Raw genomic sequence first — 22,355 nt, 5'->3', positions numbered from 1 at the left:
TTCCCTTTTAAAATAAAATAATCCCTCAAGACCAACCTCTACCATATGTCTGCTATACGTCACTCAATTCCTGGAGTAACCTACTGGCTTCTGGAATAAATTCCTAAGATCAGATTTACCTCCAGCTAAGTTTTCCATGCAAACCTGCACACGTGCTGCATGTGGGAACCCTGCAAAGAGGCTGGTAACACCCAGCCTGTTTTGGTGCACCCACCCTTTGCTCAGTTTATACAATTTTTTTAGCATATTTTATTATACAGTGAACCGCAACAGCTTTGTACAGCAGCTTGACTCTCCTCCTCTGCAATACTTTTGTACTGTCTGTATTTACTAGATCAAACCCTTGGTAATCTCCTGATTGATGAACTGCTCCCATTTACCTTTTTTCTTGGTCTCAATTTCTCTCTCCATTCCTTCAGTTCTTGGCTGTGCTCTTCATCCAGCTCTTTTAGCTTCTGAGTCTCATGCTCAACCAGTAGATGGCATTTTTCATTCTTAAAACAAGATAATCCTTATGTAAAACTAATTCAGATTAGGCAACTCAACATTTGTACAGTGACATATGTTGTCCTAATTCTTTCTAATTAGCTTATTCCGTGTAAATAGTGACGTGAATAATTACAAGACAAAAGTATGTTCCGAGGCTGCCTTTTCAAAAGCTGATCTTTCCATCAGAGCCAACTGAGATAAGAAACACTCGTAAATCCAAACACATTGCTGAGCATCATTAAGGCAGCTGCTGAGGTTGTTATTCAAAACTGTGTTTCACTGCCTAATGATGCTTTTCAAGGTCAGGCAGCGTTTCTGCTCTGCTTTTTAAAGACAGTCTGTATAATTTATTATAACCAATTACATTAAAAAGGAAGCTGGTTTTTTTTGGAAATATTTTAACTCTTGGTGCTAAGAGCTGACACAAATAAATGGAGCTTACAGAAGAGAGACAAATGTGGTTGCAGAAGCAGCCTCAGAATTGCCCTGTGAAAAGGCTCAAACCACACCTCAGCTTCACATTTCTCTCAGTAAGGTACCTGGGCATCTACCTCGCTTTCAAATTACTTTTGAAGCATCACAAGAAAAAAAAAATCAATTATTTGGCTTCAAGTCTCTGGTCTTTATGAGCAGTTGGCAATGGTTGTTTCTAGGGTTCCAGTACCAAATGGGTCTGATGCAGAGTACAGAAACACAGCAACACAAACAACAAGCACTTGGCTAGACCTGGGAGCAGCAAGGGGCCAGTTTTCCTTGTAAAGCTCAGAGCAGCCCTAATCTGCTCAATTTTACTGGAGCTGAAACTCTCACAAGGCTCCCACGGTACTTGGGGATTTACTGGGGCATTTCAGTGGCACAGCCAGGAACTGTTTTTGCAGGATGTAAGAAAGTGAATAGAGTAGAATGAGCTTCATTGGTCACTGCACGATTTTTCTAAGCAAAGGTTATCAGCAGGTGATCATTTAATGCTTTAAAACTGCCTTGTGTCCCTGAAACTGGGAAAAGCTGATTTAACAGAAAAGGAGGTCTGGCCTCTGGTATCCAGCAGAAACTTTCACAAAATGCAAACCAAAAGAGACAAATCAGAGCTCCTTATCACAAGAAGAGAATTCCTTTAAGTACTTTCCACAAGCTCACATGCAAGTGGCAGCACTTGGTAAAAAAAACCTCCTCATTCTTGTATTGCTGCAAACTTCTTGTGGGTAATGCCTGGTGCTGCCTACCTCTGTTCTGATTAATGACATTCCAGAAAAATCAGGTTAAAAGGAAATGTTGCCTACAGATAATAGCCCTGGAACTTGACAGATATTCCAGAAGTGATCATCTGCTTCTGTTTTATGCTCTCCTTGCATTTAAAATGATTCCTCATTAATTGATGGGAACATATGAATCTGGCAAACCAGTGTACTGCAGGCCTTTGAAAACAAAGCTGAAAAAACTCTATACAGTAAAAATTAAGGAAAAGGTGTTTCTGCTCTGCCTGCATCTGGTATTAACCTAAGTCTTCTCACTGAATAGTCATTTAACATCATCTGGTTTTAACCTGTAACTGATGCAGTTCCCTGATGTTTGCTTCACACTGCAACTGAAGGTCCCGCATTTGGTTTTCGTGTTTCTGATGCTGTGCCAATCTCTCATTCTTCTGCCTCTTTTCTTCTTGAACAGCAAACTAAAATTTAAAATAAAATATTATTTCTATTGTGCCTCTGAAAAAAACAGTTTGCATGAGTCAAAGAACTGCCATCTAATAGAATGAAAACATACTGAGAAGAACTATTCTAGAAGATTTAGGCAATAATTTTGCCTACGTTTTTTTTTTTTTAATTCTTACAAAGGAAATGCCGTACAGTTGTAGTTCCATTTCTCCATCTGCACTCTGATTTTTCCTAAAAACACAGCGCATTTCACTTCCAGACTCCTGAAATTCCCTCCATCTGAAGGTGTGACACAGCAGTGCAGCAGCAAGCATTAGTTATGGCTGGTGTTAAACAGCTGCAGGAGACCACATTTTCCACATTTTTCATCCTTCCAGTGCTCACCATATGAAACCATGACTTGTGACTGCGGTGCACCATTAGAAAGCAAACCTCTCAACCTCTGCACTGCATTCCCTTTTAAAGAATGAGTGAATACCTACAGCTTCAGGTCAAAAACTCACAAAAATCAAGCACCTTTAAAAATGTTTTCACAGAATCACAGAACAGTTGAGGTTAGAAGGGACCTGCAAAGATCAACCTCCCTACTCAAAGCAGGGTGACCAGAAGGCTGCACAGGACTGTGTCCTGTTGGGTTCTGAGCATCTCTACAAACTCTCTAGACAACCTGGTCCAGTGTTTGACCATCTCCACACTAAAAAAATGTTTCCTCACGTTGAAGTTGGACTTTCTGTATTTCAATTGTGGCTGCTGTTCTCACCCTGTCACTGGGCACCACTGGGAAGAGTCCAGCTCCGTCTTCTCTCCCTCTGCTGGGTACTTATACACATGGATAGAACCCTCCTGAGCCTAATTCTCCTCCAGGCTGAAGCATCCCTCATGTAACGAGACACTTGAGTCTCTCTGCCATCTTCAAGGCCCTTTGCACGACTTGCCCCAATAAATCCGTGTCTGACTTGTACTGAGAAGCCCAGGACTGGACCCAGCACTTCAGAAGAGTCTCACCAGAGCAGCAGGAAAGGATTTCCTCTGACCCCATCCAGTGCATCAACCCAGTTTGGTACCATCTGAGAACTCATGAGAGTGCATTCTATGCCAGTCTCACATTTACATCTCATTCAGCATTTACACTACTAAATCTACTTAATATTAATTTATTACTTACCTGCTTAATTTTTTCACGATCTTGGTCTGGAGAGGCAAATGAATTGATTCTCAAACTCTTCTTAAACATGGCCATCCGAGTCTTTGCTTCACTTCGCTGGATTTTAGGCAGTCTGGCTCTTTCCTGAGTTTGTTTGTTCTTTAACTCCTCTATAAGGCGTTGATTATACCTCTGCATTTGTTCTGTTTCCTGAAATGTTAACCACGTGGAAATGTTACACAGTAACTGTGATGTTATACATTGTGCATCTCTTCTCATCAATAAGTCCCCTGTGTGAGCCAGTGCCTCTCAGCAGAAACCACTCCCAGACCCAGGAGTAACAGTGGGGAGGAGGGGCTTCTTCCAGAGAGCTCTGGATCTTGCCCAACCCAAAGAAAATTCTCTAATAAATGTAAATACACATATATTTTACCAGCGCTTACTCAACTCCTGCACTGCCTTTTACAAAGCCTGTTATTCAAAAGGAGAAACTCCTTTTTGTGTAACTGAACTTCTGGGCAACAGCTGTGGAGGGGCAGTTTGCTGCAAAAGCTGGGGAAAGCAACAGCCCACATGGGATAAACCTGAGTGGACAGAACAAGCCTTCAGTGGAGGCTGCTCATGCGCTGATCACCAAGAAATCCTCAAACACCTCCCTACTGGTTTACATTTTCAGAAATTGAGCTATTTGCTTTCATATATTCTATAAAAACCAAAATGCCTTGTGGAAAATAAGGATTTGGCTATAAAGAGACAGTTGTCAGCTACTTACCCAGAAGCTAATCCAGTTCATTCTGCTCATTTAATTCCAGGATTATTTACTTCTCAACAGATTTGTTTAAACACAAATCAAAATTGGTTTTGGTGGATAAGCAGAATTTGGTATTTTTTATAGTAAAAATCGATGCTGTGGTTGCTTGGTGGTTTTTTTTAGAAGAATCAAAAGGGAAAATATCATTATTTATACTTCTATCTACTACTAAGGTATTTAAGTAAAATGTGTAAGGTTTTTTGGTGGGTTTTTTTTGTTGTTTTGGGTGGGTTTTTTTTGTTTTGTTTTGTTACTTTTTTTTAAATTTCAACACAACACGTAACAGCTTCAAAATACTTGTCTGGGTCTTGCCTGTGCAAACAAGAAGCACCAGGAGAGATCCTAACACTACTTGATTAAAATAACAGATATTATAATACACAAGAGAAAGTATCAAAGTCAACACTAACTTTTTCATGCCTCTTAAGCAGCTGGTGCCTCTGCATGAAGTACTGATCCTTGAGCTGCTGCTTGAGGAGCTGGTGTTTCTCCTGTAGGTGCCGCTCCTCCAGCTCCCAGAATGCAGCTTCACGAGCTGGAAAACAGAGAAAGGTTGGTTCAGGGATTGCAATCCCATCCCCCCAGGGGTATGTTCAGAGTGGCCTACAAGTGCATTTTAAAAACAATTCTGTTTCATAACAAATGTTTTTATTACAGTTCTAGATTAGTCATGAAGGCTTTTGACTTCACAAAGTGGAGAAAGACCATTGTTTTACTAAAACACCAGTGCCTGTTTCCAAGAGAGAGCCTGTTGCTGGATACCTCTCATGAGCTGCTGTTTGTTGTTGAGGCAATCTCGTTCAATAGTGGCCAGTTCCGTCTTCTGCTGCTGAATTATTTTCTTCAGAGATGCATCCAGCTCCTGTTGCTGCTTCTGCACAAACTCCTGCTCCTGGTAAAAACCAAGAGAAGTAAATTAAGTTAGGTTCTTTTAACCACATTACATGTCAATGAAACTCCCAGTTCTCTCAGCATTAGCTATATATGAAAACAAATATATCTATGAAAGTCTGAGCTAGTGTGCCTTGGCTCTCAAATTATCCATCTTTTCTATTTTCTGTGTACAGAGCAGGTAAAAGCATATTCGTGTTTAAATAATACCTTCAGAAATAAGAGCAGAAGTAACAATCTAGCCAGCTATCTGCAAGTCATTCCATCTCTTGTCTCTCCTCAGAATAAGTTGCAGGTTCAGAGCTAGCAAAGACAATACTCAATCTAAAGTTGATCTCATTTTTAAAAGGGTTAATTATTCATGTATGTAAGATTACAAAAGGTATGTATGGTTATTCTGCTTTGGGTGATTAGTTAAAGCCTATTTATTTATACAGTTGGGTCTCAGATCTGTGTGGTTTATCTTGTTCTTAGGGCAGGGCTGTTGAGGCTGGGAGTTCTGCAGGACCCCAACCTGCTCACACCCGAGCTGAGCTGGCTCCTCACAAAGGGATTTATCACCTGCACCTTCCCATTATCCACGTGTATCACTGTTACATCCCATCATGAAAAGCAGGCAGCATTGAGTCCCCCTCCCATGCCCCAAGAGCTACTGCTGCCTTTCTTCCTTGCAGCTATTAAAAACCACAGCTATGAGCATGCAAGCATGCACACACAAACACATACACACGCTCTCACACCCGCCTTAAGAACAAGAAATGCAATCAGATGCTTCTAGCACGATACCAACGTCAAAGGAAAAGACAATGGCAGGGTCCTGTCAGAGCCAAGGCGGGCTGCTCAAGTCCATAACAAATGGGATTAAATGTTCATTAAAAGTACTTTTTATTATGACCAGAAGCATCCTGTTTTCCTCTTCACAAAAAAGTTATTAACAGAGGAGGATTTCATGTCTCTTAGTGGACAGCAGAGTTACACTGACACAAGTAACACGAAACCAGAGGTGAACTAAGCTGACAGTGACAGACCTGAGGGTACAAAAAGAACTGGAAGGTGATGTCCGTAAATTAAGTCAGACATACCTAACCGAATTTATAGAGTGACAAAAAAATACTGTTTTTTCCCTTTATACCTGAAAAGGATAAAAGACTACAACTGTAATATTCTGAGGGTCCGGACCCATAATTAACAGAATGTTTAATTTGCTGAGAGATTTTTGATTTGGAGGGAGTAGGGGAAAGCTATTCCAGTGTAGCCATGGTCAAAAAGTGATTATGCTTGGGCTTTACACATTTAATCATCATTGCTGCTCTCTCTACAGAGTAACTCTCACAAAGTTTTATACCTGCTAGTGCTGTAAGATAAACTAGGCAATCTCAGGAAACACACTGGCCTTTCCAGTTCTCACATCTACTCAAGTACCACATAAAATAAATGTCAACAACTTTCCTAAAGAATGTGTTGGGTGGTTAAAAGGCAGACAGTGAAAGGCAGTCAACCTTTTTCAAAGTACCACTTGGTTATGACCGATAAGTATCTTAAAAGAAACTCAAACATCTTTAAAATACATGGTTTCACTGCACACACAGCATACAAGCCACACAATGTTTCTCACATGTGCTGAACAAATATCTTGTTGCAGGTGTGAACCCTCAGTGTCTTGCTCAGACTGAGTACTGTCTTTTGGATCTTTTGACTATGGGTAGTGCACAATTACCTAAACTGATGTTAACCAGTTTGGAGACAGCAGTGACATTGATCAGCACATATGAGCAGAAGGAGAAGAGAAAACACACATCTGGAAAATTAGGAAGATGAACTTTCACTGTGTTGCATTAAGACTTACATCCTGCATTTGTGCGTTGAAAAGTGTACATGAAGACAACTGAAAAGACTGAATCATAACCTGAGCAACACCCTGTGGGACACAATGTAATTCTGTGTCATAATACAGTAAAATGTATTTCTAGTCTTAAAAAAAGGAAGCAATGAGATCTGCTGTACATTAGTAATAAACATTTGAAATGTCAAGGCTAATCACACATCTATGCTGATGAAGTTCCAGATATTCCAGATATTCTAAAACTAAACAGCTGCACCTTGTTTAGTATTTATCATTCCAACTACGGATATTTCACATTTAAAATCTTCTTTCACCTCTCTTCAACAAATGAAACCAGAAAAGAAAATTAATCATGTCACTACGAACACTATGAAAAATTAGATTTTTATTTCATTAAAAAGTTTAGAGACAGGTATCTTTGGTAAAGTGCTGCAACTCAATCACCTTCTATCCTAGGAAATCCCTTCTTAAACACATAATCAAATAAAGTTGCTATTATTTTCTACTAGGTCACTCACATAAATATTTAACCTTTAAGTTACTCAATCCAAACCTGCTCTGCTGCAAACTCACTCTGTACAAGCTATGGCCACCACAACGCCAATGTTTTTCTAAAATACTAGCCCTCTTTCTAGCTGGCTCATAGAAAAGCAGGAAGTCAGAAGGCATGAAATCGCAGATGTTTTGTAAAGTTTCCATACACCTACACTTTGACATTTAAATAACATTTTACCTAATCTGTTCTGCTCCTATAAACAAGACATCTCATGCTTACATATTAGATACATCTTCCTCCTCTGCGCTTGTGTAGAGTTCAAAACTTCCTTCTGACTATAATATTTAAAATTTCAAGGACCCATAGAGTACTTACCCCTCTAAAAAGCACTGAAAATAAACTTGCTGTAGAAAAATACCATTCTTTTTTCAGTAGAGCACACAAAATTCTACACTTGACAGTACAAACCTGGCAACTGCTGCTCCTACATTTCTACCCAGTTAAGTCTAAGATGTGACATGGGAGTACTTGAAGAAAGAGAGCAGTTCATAGGGTTAGTTTGAGTTAAGTTCCATATTCACTCAACAACAACAAGAAGTGAAATCATCAAGCTGTGTGAATACTGCTGCCTTTTATTTTAGTAGCTTGAAGCTGCCGTTGTTACCTGAGCATGCTGGCTTTGTGCAAGCTCCTCTTTCTTGCGTTTCATGAGCTCTTTTCTCAGCTCTTTTGGTGCTTTCTCCACTTCACATAAAACCTACAGTGTATATAAGCATGCAGAAGGTGGCAAAAAGAACACTTTGTCTCCACAGCAAGCACTACTGTGAACATAGGGACATGCAGGTCAAGCACTAGAGGTAGTGGGAAGCATGCATTACTTCAGTGGCAGGGATGTTAGTTTAGTGAAAGAGCTTAATGAAAAGAGAAAGAACAATAGGTGCTTTATGCATGCCAGCAGTGCAGAGAGGAGGGATGTGCCAGTGCTTTTTGCATGCAAATGCTGCCCAGTGCCCTCAGAAATGGCAGTGCCTCGCTCGTGCTTCCATGCAGCTGCCAGGAGAGTCAATAGTTAAGAAAACCACCACCTGCAAAAGTGGTATTTTCTTGCATCACTATGGCAAAACGACTGGAGTATATTACCTCACATAAAGCTGTGAAAAATGGTTGGAAGTTTGAAATAACTTCCACTGAAAACCAGCTATTTCTGACACTGTTTCTAACCTGAATTAAGATGCCATTATTAGTGTCTCTGACCATAAATGACATCTACACACTTATGTCTTCAAAATAATCACACAAGCAAACAAAACATTTGGTTCTGAAGAATTTAAAGCAAAACCCACCAATAAATAAGAGCGTTTTCTAGAAACTTTTTGTGACACGTATGCTGGGATGGAACGTGTTTCAGTACACGGTGAATTAGACAAGATTAGCAGAATGAGTCTAAATATAACCTGGCTAAATCAACTGACTATTAATCTGTTAATTTGCTGATGAGTTTTGCTTTTCAGAATTACAAAAATGTAGCATTGTACACTCCAATATAACATGGATAGTTTTAGAGCAGCAGCTGCATTTTCCTTCAAACTGTACATCGCCTTTTTAAGCTTTAAACACAAAACTATGCGCCCAGAGACAAATGCCTGTTTGTTTAATAGTGAAAGCATCATCAGAAAACAGAGTCCAAATCACCACATGCTATTCCTGTGTCCATGAAAGAACTGCTTTTAGCTCAGAGCAATATGTAAAATTCTCCCAATTTCCCACGTAGGACCCAATCACCAGTGAACAGAGAGAGACTCAAAATGCAAGAGGTACCGCAAAAGAAGAAAAATTGTTATTGACATATGAGTATACGGTTCACACTGAATACAACTTATTTTTCAATGCTACAGGATTTGTGCTACAGGATCATTCTATGCAAAAGCATTGACAGTTCAGCTTTCTAAAAAAATCTCGGAGTCTAGTAACTATTAGAGCAAACACTGGAGCCCATTTATATACAAATGGGTACTATGCAATTGAACCAAAAATGAAATAAAACAGCTATGAAGATGCAAAATCCATGTGGAAAGATATCACCTTTTCTTAATCCAGTGCAAGTAAATTGATTGCACCAGTTGTCAGTGTCAGTCTTTTTGCCTTAACTGTTTGACATTTATGAAATTAACTGTAAAAGATTTTAGGTTACAGACTTCTCTCTCCTGGCTTTCCATTTTGAGCTAACAAACCAAATTCATATTACTCCTGTCACTTCATAGAAAGAAATTCTAAACAATTGCAGCACACATTCAATAAAAAAAAATTAACAAATTAACAAAAACAAAACATATCTGAAATTATTGCCTTCAAAATTCTAATTTGTTAAGCATTTACTAATTAACTGTAGCTGGGGTTTTTCAAAGTAGAAATCTCAAACATTTTTCACAGTCTTTACAAAAATACTTTTTCTTGATCTAGCATTTGAGAGAAAATATTTTATTAAATATTCTGTGAAAAATAAAATGATCTAACTTGATTTTCTAGATTAAGTCAATACCTCGAGCTTCCTGTCAGCTGTTTGTATTTCACTTTAGGCAGACAAACAAAAGACACAATTCTGACTGGTAGCGACACTTCCAAACCTCAGTACAGCACAGGCGTGACAAGGCTTCTGGAAGATCTAACCTCAACTGTTTGCTATGCCCAGACTCCTTGTTTTCGATATTAGCAGCACCTCTTACCTCTTTTTTTTTGTTTTTCAGCACATTCTGGAATTTGGACAACTCCTTCTCCTGCTCGGCCTTGATGCGTTTTGCTTCATCCCGTAAGCGATTCGTGTGCTCCTGCTCCAGGCGCTCGATCGTCTGCTTCTGCTGCTTTTCCAGGTTCTCTATCTCTTGATCATACTGTCGCTTTTTACTCTGTGAAAACAATTTGGCACCTTCTTTTAGAAAGCTAAGTCCTGTTAAGTGAAGTGCTGTAGCACAGCAAGCCCCAGCACAAGCTGAGCACCCCACAATGGAAAATATTGGCTTTTATTTAAGAATGAAGGCAAAGCTAGAGCCATCATGGCAGGAAACACCTGACTGCTGTCAGCACTATTCTGCCTATTCCATCAAGATATCATATCTTAAGAGCACCAAAATGCAGCAACTCACTGTCATTTCCTGTTCAAAACGTCTGTACATCTGCTCTCGCTGCTGCAGAAGCTTATTGCTGAGCTGCTGTTGGGCTCTCTGCTCCTCTTTCTGAAGAAGTCTCAGCTCTCTGAGCTCTTGACGTCTAATAAGGACAAAGAACACTTAATACTGATGGGAGAACAAAAGACAAAAAGGACCACTGACAACTTGGGCCCAGTAAAACTAGTTTTGAACTGACTGTCTTAATAAGAAACACTTTACATTCACTTCTACTAAAAACAATGTAAATTAATCCCCAAATATAACTGACGTAAGATCATGAGTCCCCTTGTTTTACTCAAAGAAAAAAAAATATCAGCTGCTAACCTCTTGAAAATTTTACTTTTAGAAACGCTTACCGTAGAAATCGCATTTCTTCACTCTTTGAATCATTTTCAGTAACTATTTTTGATGTGGTTACACTCACTTCTACTCCATCAACGACAAACTTTCGAGTTTTCTTTAACGTTTTCTTCTGCCTTCTAGTTTCCTAAATTAAACATTGCTAAGTTATTATATATTTCTTTAGGTTATATTCTTTTTTCCCCTTTTTCTTAATATTGAATTATATCAAATATTTCTGGCATGTCTTCTATACAGTAATCAAAAGTCCTTCTCACTTACCAGCTGCCTCATTAATCAAGTAAGAATTTGAAAAATTCCAATCAACTGAAACTTTCTAATAAAGAAAGGAAAACTGCAATTACTGATTATCCAAAGTACCAGAAGAAAAAAAAATTAAGCCAGAAACTCTGAGGAGAACTGATGCACTTTTATTTTCAAGAGCTGAAGACAGCTGCATTTACTGTTTGCTTTTGACCATGACTTCCCCAGTCACCAACAGGTACTTAATTCTGAAAAACAGTTCTGAAAAAGGATAACAATTGACTCACCTACTTCCTCCTGCTTTGGACACAAACAAGTGAGTCTATTTTTTTATTGATATATATTAGCCACAAATCATATCATGATCTTGCTGACCACTGGAGAAGTCTCAGTTGTCAGAGCTGCGATTGTTTCATTGCAAGAAGAAAGGGACCCCAGCTGAAACTGCACCATCTCCATTGTGTCAGGGCAACTGCAAACACCCTCATGTTTAGCATAGCTATGCCAATCTATGATTTTTCTGTTTGGTTATCTTTCTAGGCTTGTTTTTCCTCCATTCAAGCCCATGTTGCACAGTTACTACCCTAACATGGCTATATTCATATTAATACAAAGACTACAAAAAAAGTTCGTAGTCTGGAGTTTGCTTCCTCCTGGTAAGCTCATTCATAGTGACACAACTGCATGGACACAGTACAACCACAGGAGAACACTGTTTGGAATAAACAAATGCAGCAGAATGTCTGCCTTGGGTCTCCCAAATCCAAACTGAGACATAAGCTGGAAGTGACAGGAATTCAGTATAAGAGAGATGTTCCAAGAGATTTTTCCCATTGAACAAGAATTCTGTGCATTTAGCTGATTTTCTTGAGTATCAGTTCTGACCTACAACCATTCACAAATCTTCATGTTAATATTGTTAAACTTGCTGTGCTATATAGGTTATACAACTATGCAATACAGTAAGAAACTCATTAGCATAACTGCACATAATCCAGACATTGCTGTATGGTGCAATTCAGAATACTCTGGTTTCTACAAAGCATTGTATATGTGCCATACTGGTTTCTCCCTCCACATTTTTCTTTGTAGCAAAGGTAACACTTGGAGATTTTATATTAAAAAATGTATGCTTACACTTACCTGTAAAGATATTGATCCTGTCTCTTTGTTTTTACTAAGGAAACTAGAAATGGACAAGTTCAAATCAATGCTGCTGTTATCAGCTGTAGAACCGGTGCCTGAATCCGCATCATTTTCCTTCAAATTCTCCGATTCCAGTTGCTGTAAAGTCTCAGTATTGCCTTGGTTATCTGTTTTGACCTTCTCATTTTCTTCAGTGCTAATACTAATACTGGGGACTGGAGTGACTTCAGAGTCATCAGTTTGTTCACTGACAGCATTCTTCATTATTTCATCAGAGGTAACTGCCGGATGTTCTTTGTCTATCTGGATGTTGTTTTCTTGCATATTCTCGGGTCGGCGCTCTCCTGAATTTTGGTCCATACCAGTCAGTTTATCCACCAGTTTATCAGGAATATCCTCAGGTTCGTTCTGTAATGCCTTCTGGTCTACAATATCTGTTCCAGAATCTTTGATCTTTGTCTCCGCTGTGCTGTTTCTATTACTGATACCCTCATTTTCACTTTCTGCCTGTTTCTTGTCTTCTTCGATCACTTTATCTTGGCTTTCTGATAGAGTTTCTTCAGAGCTGATAATCTCATGCACCTGCTTAGCCTGACTTTCCACTGGCTTATCCTCCAGCTCAGGTATTTTATCCCCATCACTGATGGGTGTTTCAGCAATAGCACCTATCTCCTTAACGTTGTCAATTCCATGCTTTATTAGCTCCTTTTCTGCATCAGACACTTTAACTGTAGCATTAGGCAGAGTTTCTGCAGTGGTATCTATTACTGCCTCTTTCTGAGCTTCACCTTCATCTTCCTTTTGCTCTGTATTTCTGTTTTCTGCAGGGACCTTTTCTTCCTCACCATCCAAGAGATCCATTCTCTTCTCCTTCTCTTCTTTTTCACCAGTTTCCTTAGAAATGCCTTCTTCATTTTCTACCCTACCTTCAGTTACAGGTACTACTTCCAGTTTGTCATCTTCTGTCTGTTCATCTGCCAAGGAATTTTCTTCCTCTATTTTGAAGTTAAGTTCATTCTTTATTTCCACATCAAGTTCTTTACCTCCTTTCTGGGGTTCTGTATCCTCATGCATTTTTTCCAGGCTCTCTGTACTCTTTTCTGCTGGCGCCATTTTGCCTTGCTCATCTTCACCAGTTGGCAAAGAACCGTTCTGCACTTTCACATCACTAATGGGAGTATCATGTATGTTATCAGCTGTTTTCCTAAATTTAATGTCCTCAGATTCATCTCCAGTTGCTTTGTCCTCAATGGCATTGCTTTCTGTTTTCTCAGAGAGAGATTCCAGGGCAGAAGCATTCTGTGAAAGTTTATCCTCTTCAGAGCTGGCAATACTGAGATCGGAGGATGCACGTTTTTCTGCAGGTAACTGCTAAATAATTAAAACAAGAAAAACATTCAATCATTTTGTAACTTCATCAAAGCACAGTTTAATGGAAGAATACATGAACAGAGGTCAATAATTGTATTTCCGTGCAGTTATATCATTTTGATAACCTCAGAGTCCTTCACTTGGACTATCACAGAACAAGCACATGAACTGCAGACAGGCTCTGAACAGAAGTTTCACTGCGATCAAGGGAAAGGGATCATGGTCATCAGCTATTCTTCAAGGGTCTTTTTCTTTTCACATTCTTTTTTAATCAGTTCAGCTCCTCAACAGTCTCAGCTACAGCTGGATTAACTTTGTGCCAGCTGGGCAAAGAAGAAACTGAAGCTTTAGTTAGTGCAGCACTAATGGAATGCAATATTAAGACCTTCACTTTGTGTTCTTTGCTAAAAATGCCTGAAAACTTTTCATATGGTTTTAATCACGTTGAAACCCCATTAAAAAGGTGAAAACCTCCAGCAGATCTGATTAAGTGGCAGTACAGAACTAGAACAGAAACAGTTACCTACTGTAGAAACTGCCGCTGCCAGAATATGAATAAATGTTATCAGATTCCATAGAGACATCCAAAAGAACATAGTAATAAAGCATCATTTTAACCACAATTGCCCTTTCACTCTTCAAAGTGACTGTGATATCTGTCTCTCTGTATTTACTGCTAGAACCCTGTAATTTGCAGATCAGGCTTCTGATTTGCCGTGGGGAACATCCTAGGTTAGCTGCTGCAGCAAGCACAGGTTTGATTGTGCATTTCCTACCTTAAGGACTTCCCAAGCATACAGAAAACGATTCCTTTTAAGTCAAAACTGCATTTAAAATATTTCTTGGTGTAATTGTTCTAGAAGTTTAGTGTTGATCTCCCAGGAGCGTTTAAACTACCCCAAGTAAATAACGTGAAGGGCTCTACCTCACACCTTCCTACAATGCCGCTTGTGAGATACTTGACTGAGCGCCAGGGTGGGCTTCACTCCAGCCCTTGATGGATGGGTGGGTGGGTGGATGGATGGATGGATGGGTCAGTAGCTCATCGGAAGGAGGCAGTGGATGATCCATGGGAGGGGAGCTGCTGGAGATGCACATTTGGAGCCCACAGCGTGGGCTGGGAACATGCTAAGAAGGCCAGGGGACGTGAGGAACGTGCTGATGGCTGAGGGGGGAATGGAGGCACCTGCTTGAGCACTTGGCTTCTCCAGCAGTGCAGGAACAGCAGCTCTGGGAGACACAGGGAACGCACGGCCTGGGCGCTCTGCAACCTGCACCCCATCCCTGGGCATCACCGTTTTCCCTCTGAGCAACCACACTCGTGTTCTAAGGTTCTTAAAGCATCTTTAGAACTACGTTCATAATAAAATATGTGTTTTTTTCCTTTTCTTTGATAGCCATGCTCTAAAATCACACTCAGGTTACAGCATAACAGGAAAATACTTTTTTTTATCTTTTAAACACTATATGGAATACAAACACACATTTCTTCATTCAGCCATTATGACTTAAAACCATTTACATAAGATCAATATCCCATTTTTAAAATATCACAGATAGATGTAAAATTTAATATACTAGTCTTTATTAGCTACAATTTATTAGTAGTTTTTAAGGAGTGCTAATTTTGAAATTGCTGGCTATCTATTTTGTAATAAGTTTAGAGTATGTTTATTATGTTATTCCTAGAAGATTTGATGTCAAAATTGGGCTAATACAACTGAAATGGAATTCTCCATGAGAAATTGGCAGCAGCATATTAAAAAAAGTAAATTTTAAACTGACCAGAGAATTTTCTGTTTCTTCTTCTTCATCCTCATCTTTACCATCTTCAACTTCTTCTGTAACTTCAGCCTTAGCTTCTGCAATCAATTCTCTTATTGGTTTATTTGAAGTAACAGTAACAAATGGATGCTTATGAAAACAAAAAAAATAAGCACAATATTAAGTGGTGACTTCATGGTAAACAGTGGGAAAAGCATAACCTGAAAGAAATATAACTTCAGAGAAATGTTACTTTGGTTGCCTCACATTTGAAGATTCACAATTTAAAAAATTGTTCCAATGTGCTTATTCTGCAGAAGTCTTAAAATCCAAACATTTGTATTCAAATATACTGTATAAGCAGTCTAACAAACTTGCTAACAATACAAATGATTCATTTATACTGACCTTTTTCACAATCCAAAGAATAGAAGTAGAAATATTTTTTAAAAGGTTATTTTTCTTGGAATTAGGTTTCATTTCAGTTCCACAGTTAAATTATTTCTTGACAAGCTTTATCTAGAAAACGTACTTTCTAGAAAAAAAATGTGCTTTGTCTTTACAACTTTTCCTAACGTGAACTAGAATTCTACCTTTTTCTTTAAGAGCGAGCAGGTACCTGTTCCCTCTCCTACTGCCTGAATCTTCTTTCTCTGCCTGGTCCTGCTGCTTAAATCTATTCAGCATATGCCAGAGAGATTGTGGATAAAGCAAATGGGTGCTGACGTTAAACACAATCAAATGTACCTGCTCACATCTATTCCTGTTCAGCAGTTCTGCAGTGACAGCATTACAGAGGAGGGCTGAGCACTAAAGCTTTTAAAACACCTGTCAGCAACTGGCCATGGACGTAAACAACTCCTTCATCCGTTGTAAGTATGAAAGTATAATTACTTACGTTAAATAATTAGTTATATTACAGCAAAATATGTTGAATTAATAACCTGATCTGTGCTTGGTATCATCTAACCAAATTTTACCAAATGAGGATCAATTTTAAAAACAGATTGTGGGCAAACACCTGCTTTGAAAATATGTAAGTAGTTACTATAATACCGCTCTGCTTTTAAAAAAATACAAAATATGCTTGCCTTTAAACAACTGTACTGAACAATTAACTCTTCCTACCTGTAGAAGCTGAGTTGCACTCCACCTTGCATCTACATTCTTTTCCAAACATTTCTTCAGAAAATCTTTAAAATCTGATGACCTACACAACAAGCAAACAGGCAGTGGTTGTTCTTATATCTTAACATCAGACTAGCATATAAACTGAAATATTCTTTAAGTTCACATGAATCTGCACTGCAATTCCAAGTCTGCTATTGCTTCAGGAAAACACAAAGGAATGCAAAGACCAATACAGCACAAATACAATCTTTAAAATGTTTGTCCATTCTCAGAAGAATTTACTTTTTGCTCTGGACTATTAATACACCTCATCTGCTATATCACTAACTGAATCCTGTGAAGACATTAAATTGACCAAATAGATAATGGCTTTTTAAAATATTTTCTTAGTGTAAAAATGCTTTCCTTTCACCCAGTCTTTTTTAGATGGTCTTCAGATCTGTTATTACATTTGTAAAAAAGCTACTTCACTTACATTTTAAGGCAAAACCTGTAAAATATTTCTGTATAAAAGATTCTGTGCAGAACTATGACCAAAAAAAAAAGTTCAAATTATGTGAGAAGACATATATATACACACATACACGTACAAACATATACTGGGATTGTATGGACCTGCCTTAATGCATCAAGCTACACCACAAAGTTCAACAGGGCTGTGCTCATCAAACTGGGCAAACAAACAATTTGGAATGCCTTACATTGGGGTGGGAAAGCTGCCAATAAAATACAAACCATTTTGAAGGCTGGGCCAGCGTGGGCGGATCGGATTTTGCGATTTTCAGCAGCACTCGCATGGGATTCAGCTCGTGGTGGGGTGGCTCTATTTGAGCCATTTCTATTAAAGTAATGCCGAGGGACCAGATATCAGCCTTGTAATCGTACGGCCTGTCTTTAGAGGTCTCACACATTACCACTTCTGGAGCCATCCTGCAAAGGGAGCAACCAAGTTCCAGATGAAAAAAATGCTTTTTGATCTGTTCAGACAACAGTTCTAAGCACAGACATTCACTGAACATTGCTAGGAGCTTATTCTACCATCAGTATATTTACACAGTAGCTATCAAGCTTGCAATATCAAATTAAAAGTAACATTAAGATACTAGTTCATAGTAAAAAGTCAGCAAGAGAGTGCACTTACCAATATGGTGTACCAATAAAGGAGTCTCTTCTTTGTATTGTTCTGGTGTTTTTAGCTGACACTCCAAAATCCGCTTAAAGCAAACAGTAAAATACTATTAACAGGGTGGTGGAAAACATTCTATTTTTTTTTTTACTTTACAATTGTCTTTATAAATGGTATATGGTCCAGAGCAAACATTCTTCAGTATTAAAACTTCAAAGTGAGATAAAAATATTTGTGCTCTGATAGCCGAGTGCCAAGGTTTTATAGCATTTATAATAAAAGATCTTGAATAAAACTTACTCTACATTTCTAAAAAAAAAGCAAAAACCAAATCATAATACTACTGTTGGGCTGTATGGGACAAAAGCAAAATATGTATTTACTTCAGGAAAACATGCATTATGTTATTTAGAAATTAATTTCTTTAGCCTATGAAGTCTGTATTCATCAAATACGGTATCAACAATATCATTAATTCAACAACTCGTTCAATTTTTAATTTCACGACTCAAATTTTCATGAAGTTACATTTCCCTTTCATCTTACAGATTTCTTTCCACATGACTTTTCACTTCATAATAAATATCTGAAAGTTTGTATATGAACTTTCCATGTAATATCTATCCAAAACCCCCATTTTAACTCTTTGCAGTTAGTTGTCTATAAAGCACTATATCTCTCACTTAAAAAAAAGAAGACAAATAAATGTTTTATGCTTGTAACAGACATAATTTTGTTAATGAAGATCTAGAGATTAGAGCAAAGGGACAAAGAGCCATATGTTGCCATCTTTAATCTATACAAAATTACTTGATGGGCTCAATACTTGAGAAGTCTAATTTTGCTCTGGAAAAAAAAGTCAGGACTAAAATCTATTGGTTCAAAGGCAAAAAACCTGAAATTTTGAGGGACTACAGGTATTGAAATAATAAAACTCATATCCATATAAAAATAAAATGCAATAAAAGAAATTTACTTGCCATTTACACGTGTAAAACAAGGAATTACCCATTTCTATGTGTAACAGAATCCAAATACAAGTAATTTATAAGGAGTAAAATGCTCCTTTAAAGGATGCAGTACATTTTTCATAACTAAACAGAGTCTTTTTTTAGAAATCCTAATTAGCAAACCTGAATGCATCACCAAATGCACGTGTGGAAGAAATCTCCCTGTGGTCTGAACTGTTAAGTAGCATCTTGACAGCCTGCAAGGTGCTGTGTACCAGCTAAGCTTGACAAAATCTTAAAATAGTTCCAAGTCTGTATGAGGAGAAGCCAGGTCATGTGAGGAAATGAACTGAAGCAAATGACTCCCTCTGACCATGAGACTCCTGCTATGATCTGTGGTTTCTCTTACAGCAGCGCCAAGAAGCTGAGACAGTGGTTCTATTACATTTAAACATCAGGCCTATGACCCCGAGTGCATCACTAAATGTTCAGGCTTCAAAGAAAAGCAAGAGCAGTCAAGTTACAGGGACTCTGCAGACTAAAAGAAAGCCAGATGCAAGGATTGCGTACATGCAATAATCTTGTACAAAAGGAATCCATGGAAAAGCACAATCACACTGAACTGATCAATACAGCAAAGCAGGTTCTTAAATATTCTCAGTTTCCTAATAGAGAAGGTGCACAGTACCTTGCTGAGACTGATCAATATGAGTTAGGCAGGAGATGTATTTCTGAACCTGAACATATCTTGCTCACATTTAAAAGCAAAGTCTCTATCAAGGCTGCAAATTTGAAGCCCCAGTTCCACGTGGCAATATTCTGATTCCCCTTACCTTTGCCCTCCATGCATCCATAGAACCATAACTGATCACACACCACGCACAGGGGAGGCTTTGAAACCTGAGCGTGGGCGGGGATATCATGGAACTGTGCCACGGGTAGAGCCACTGTAAAAGCTGACAGCTTATACACATTTTACCCTGAAACAAAGTGGATCCAGATAATTCCTGCCCTTTCCTGGCTGAATGAAGGGATGCTATTCACCACCAGCAGCCTTTTGTCAGCTCTGCATGGAGGAATCCTCATCAGACTAAAAATGTGGATGGATCTGTCTAAACTAAAATTAAAAAAAAAAACCTGAAATCAACAATAGTAAACTGTATTAATTTTATTCAAGACTGTTCTGTCTTAATTTCAGTGCAACAAACAATTGAAAAAGGCACAGAAAAACTAAGCTGGGAAAAAGATTATTACATCTCCCTCAAGGGAAGAGGCAACAGTACAAGGTACTGCTTTTGTGTGATTGTAAAGAACGTTCCCTTTCCAAACTAACAACTTCAAAGGGAAGTTCTGATGTTATTACAGTAAAGGTAAGTATAATCAGGAACTTTATATAAGAAACAGTAAGACCTATGATGACTTCTTGTGCTGATTTTGAAGTATGAAAGATGTGACAAGTATGGTCAGGATATTTGCTCGAGCTTTTTTCTTTTTCTTTCTTGATAATAGCAAAAACCACTTGCTTCTGAAAAACCTCCCACTGTTAGATTGATATTTCAGCAGGTAAATATTGAACTCTGACAAACTACAGCTTAAGGAAAATACAATTAAGAGACCCTGCCAAGTTCCAGGAAAAGTTTTATTTGCAATACGCTTACCTAGTTTAATGTCTCCATCTAATGTGAAAAGAATATTGCCAGCTTTTAGATCTCTGTGGATGATCTTATTCTCATGCAAGTAGTTCAGAGCTTCCAGTGTCTGCCTGCACACCACTTTGATCTGTGGCTCTGTCAACGGCCTTTCAAGCTCTACAAGAGAGAGACAGAAATAATCACAATATTTTTGCATTTTACCTTACATGTTCATAACAAACACTATAATATAGGGGAAAACAAATTAATGTGACAGATACTAAGCATCACATGTCAGAAAAAAATTCTCAGAATATTTGCTCCTTCCAGTAAAGATTTTATTGCCTGAACCCAAGCCCCTTCTCATTATGAGTTATGTATACCTACCTATCTGAACTGTGAAAAAAGCTACATAGCTTAGAGACTGGTTCTTTTGTGTGGTACATAGAGATGCTGAAGACCAGATCTTTTACTTTCTGGTGTTAGTGTTCACCTAATTTAAGGAATAAGCACAGAAAACCACCCAACTTTAATGTAGCTGCAATATAAAGAATTAACACAATGTAATTTGGAAGAGGAAGAATGAGATGCTGAAAAGGGCTCCTACAGATCATAGGAACAGGGAGCTCCACAAGCAGAGAACAACCCTTCGCTTTCACCTAAAGGATTGAGGCAAAAATGTGCCTAGAAAAGTAAACAAACACTTTAAAAATTAAAGATACAAGTGTAAATACTAATTTTTAACCCCCGACTTTCAAAACATACAGCATACAAATTACATACATATTTGCATATCCAAACAATACAGCTATGAAACTAGTCTTCCAGTATATATTATCATTTTAAGGTATTAGGATTATTAGTAGAAGCAATTTATTTACCCAGCATTACTGCATCTACTGCTCCTCCTGCACAAAATTCAATCAGGATCTGTATATAAACAAATAAAAAAATAAAGAAATTAGAAATTAAAAAGTTCCACTGACCTGAATCATTGATTAAGGGAGCATTATTGGGAGATCAGAATTTCAGACTATTTGGCCTCAACAAATTATCTTACTAACCTGCAAAATACTGGTATTGTTACCCAGCTAAAAGCAAGGCTGTGGTGCTCAAGCAAGTTATTTGAAAAATGCCTCGAGACCCTCAGACAAGAGTTTTAATCCAACTATAAAATAGCATAATAAAACTTATAAAACATAATGAGACAGACAGCTTAAACCTACTCCTTGTAATGTGATTCACATAATCCCTGCAAACTCATTTCTCGGTTATTAAGCTCCACTTCTATACTATAATCTCTCTGACTGAAAAGTCCAAGAGCTAAATGACTTTCTAGTTGCTGATGCTATCTCCTATATTGTTTCAGATGAGATTAAAATACAGAAAAATACTATTAAAAGCTACAGAAAATTACAAAATTCAAATGTTTACATTCATCTTCCTTCATTTTCATTCATGCCTACAATACTTCAAGGCCTTTATCCCAGAATGTAATAATACCAGAACAAGTCCATCCCCAGTTCATCCCAATTATTTCTGAGCACAAACTATGCTGCTATGAAGATCAGAACATTTTTACAAAGGACAAAGAGGTGACAAAAAGGGAGTGAGGAGAGCAAGAAAGAGGAGATCTCATCCAAGACTGCTACCCCACTCTTCCTGATGTGTTGTTTTTTCTTTAATTTGAACTTTAAATATTATAATCTTCTGTCTGAGAGCTAAGACGTATTTCTTGTCAGAATTTCAACAGTCAATATGCTTGGAAACAGTATCTAATTCTTTTTTTTCTGTAGAGTAATTTTAAAGCCAGTGTATAATTGCACATAAAAGAGGAAACCTCAAAAGATACCTTGTACCATAACACTTATGTCACATATCCTTCCAATTACTATTGCAATTAATCCCCACAACAATGGTACCAACAAATACATTATATAATGCAATTCTTTATAAATCCTGCAAACATCATTCCATTTACATGCTTCTGTGTGCCAAGTAGGTAACTGTAGGAAACTGTACATAAAGAGCCTATTTCTCTAAAATTTGTAGTTTGTCTGACAAAGGTCTCTTTGCTAGAGAAATCATGTTTCTAATCTCAGAAAAGTGTATTTAATGTCCAACTGTCATTCTTCTCTTT

General features: G+C 38.0%; 1 protein-coding gene across 5 annotated transcripts in view; it reads right to left on the bottom strand.

Annotated features, from left to right (window-relative positions):
* Positions 1 to 22,355, bottom strand: part of SLK (STE20 like kinase) — a 49,560-nt gene that overhangs the window by 5,209 nt on the left and 21,996 nt on the right. The window contains exons 3-19 of one of the 5 annotated variants that reach the window (XM_040072094.2): positions 21,097 to 21,145; positions 20,243 to 20,392; positions 17,650 to 17,722; positions 17,244 to 17,438; positions 16,506 to 16,587; positions 15,399 to 15,527; positions 12,240 to 13,610; positions 10,850 to 10,980; positions 10,470 to 10,593; positions 10,053 to 10,232; positions 7,994 to 8,086; positions 6,837 to 6,908; positions 4,862 to 4,991; positions 4,510 to 4,634; positions 3,310 to 3,498; positions 2,033 to 2,158; positions 381 to 494 (exon numbers count right to left, since the gene is read on the bottom strand). In XM_040072094.2, the coding sequence (XP_039928028.1) occupies positions 381 to 494; positions 2,033 to 2,158; positions 3,310 to 3,498; positions 4,510 to 4,634; positions 4,862 to 4,991; positions 6,837 to 6,908; positions 7,994 to 8,086; positions 10,053 to 10,232; positions 10,470 to 10,593; positions 10,850 to 10,980; positions 12,240 to 13,610; positions 15,399 to 15,527; positions 16,506 to 16,587; positions 17,244 to 17,438; positions 17,650 to 17,722; positions 20,243 to 20,392; positions 21,097 to 21,145 (3,333 nt within the window). Of the gene's footprint in view, positions 1 to 380; positions 495 to 2,032; positions 2,159 to 3,309; positions 3,499 to 4,509; positions 4,635 to 4,861; positions 4,992 to 6,836; positions 6,909 to 7,993; positions 8,087 to 10,052; positions 10,233 to 10,469; positions 10,594 to 10,849; positions 10,981 to 12,239; positions 13,614 to 15,398; positions 15,528 to 16,505; positions 16,588 to 17,243; positions 17,439 to 17,649; positions 17,723 to 20,242; positions 20,393 to 21,096; positions 21,146 to 22,355 lie in introns of all 5 variants that reach the window. The other 4 variants (XM_040072093.2, XM_040072095.2, XM_058421667.1 and 1 more) reach the window with 4 other exon arrangements.

This window comes from Hirundo rustica, chromosome 8, assembly GCF_015227805.2.
Source record: "Hirundo rustica isolate bHirRus1 chromosome 8, bHirRus1.pri.v3, whole genome shotgun sequence".
In the NCBI taxonomy this organism is placed as follows: domain Eukaryota; kingdom Metazoa; phylum Chordata; class Aves; order Passeriformes; family Hirundinidae; genus Hirundo; species Hirundo rustica.
Note: the sequence above shows the minus strand (reverse complement) of the source record. Positions and strands in the feature narration are given on the sequence as shown.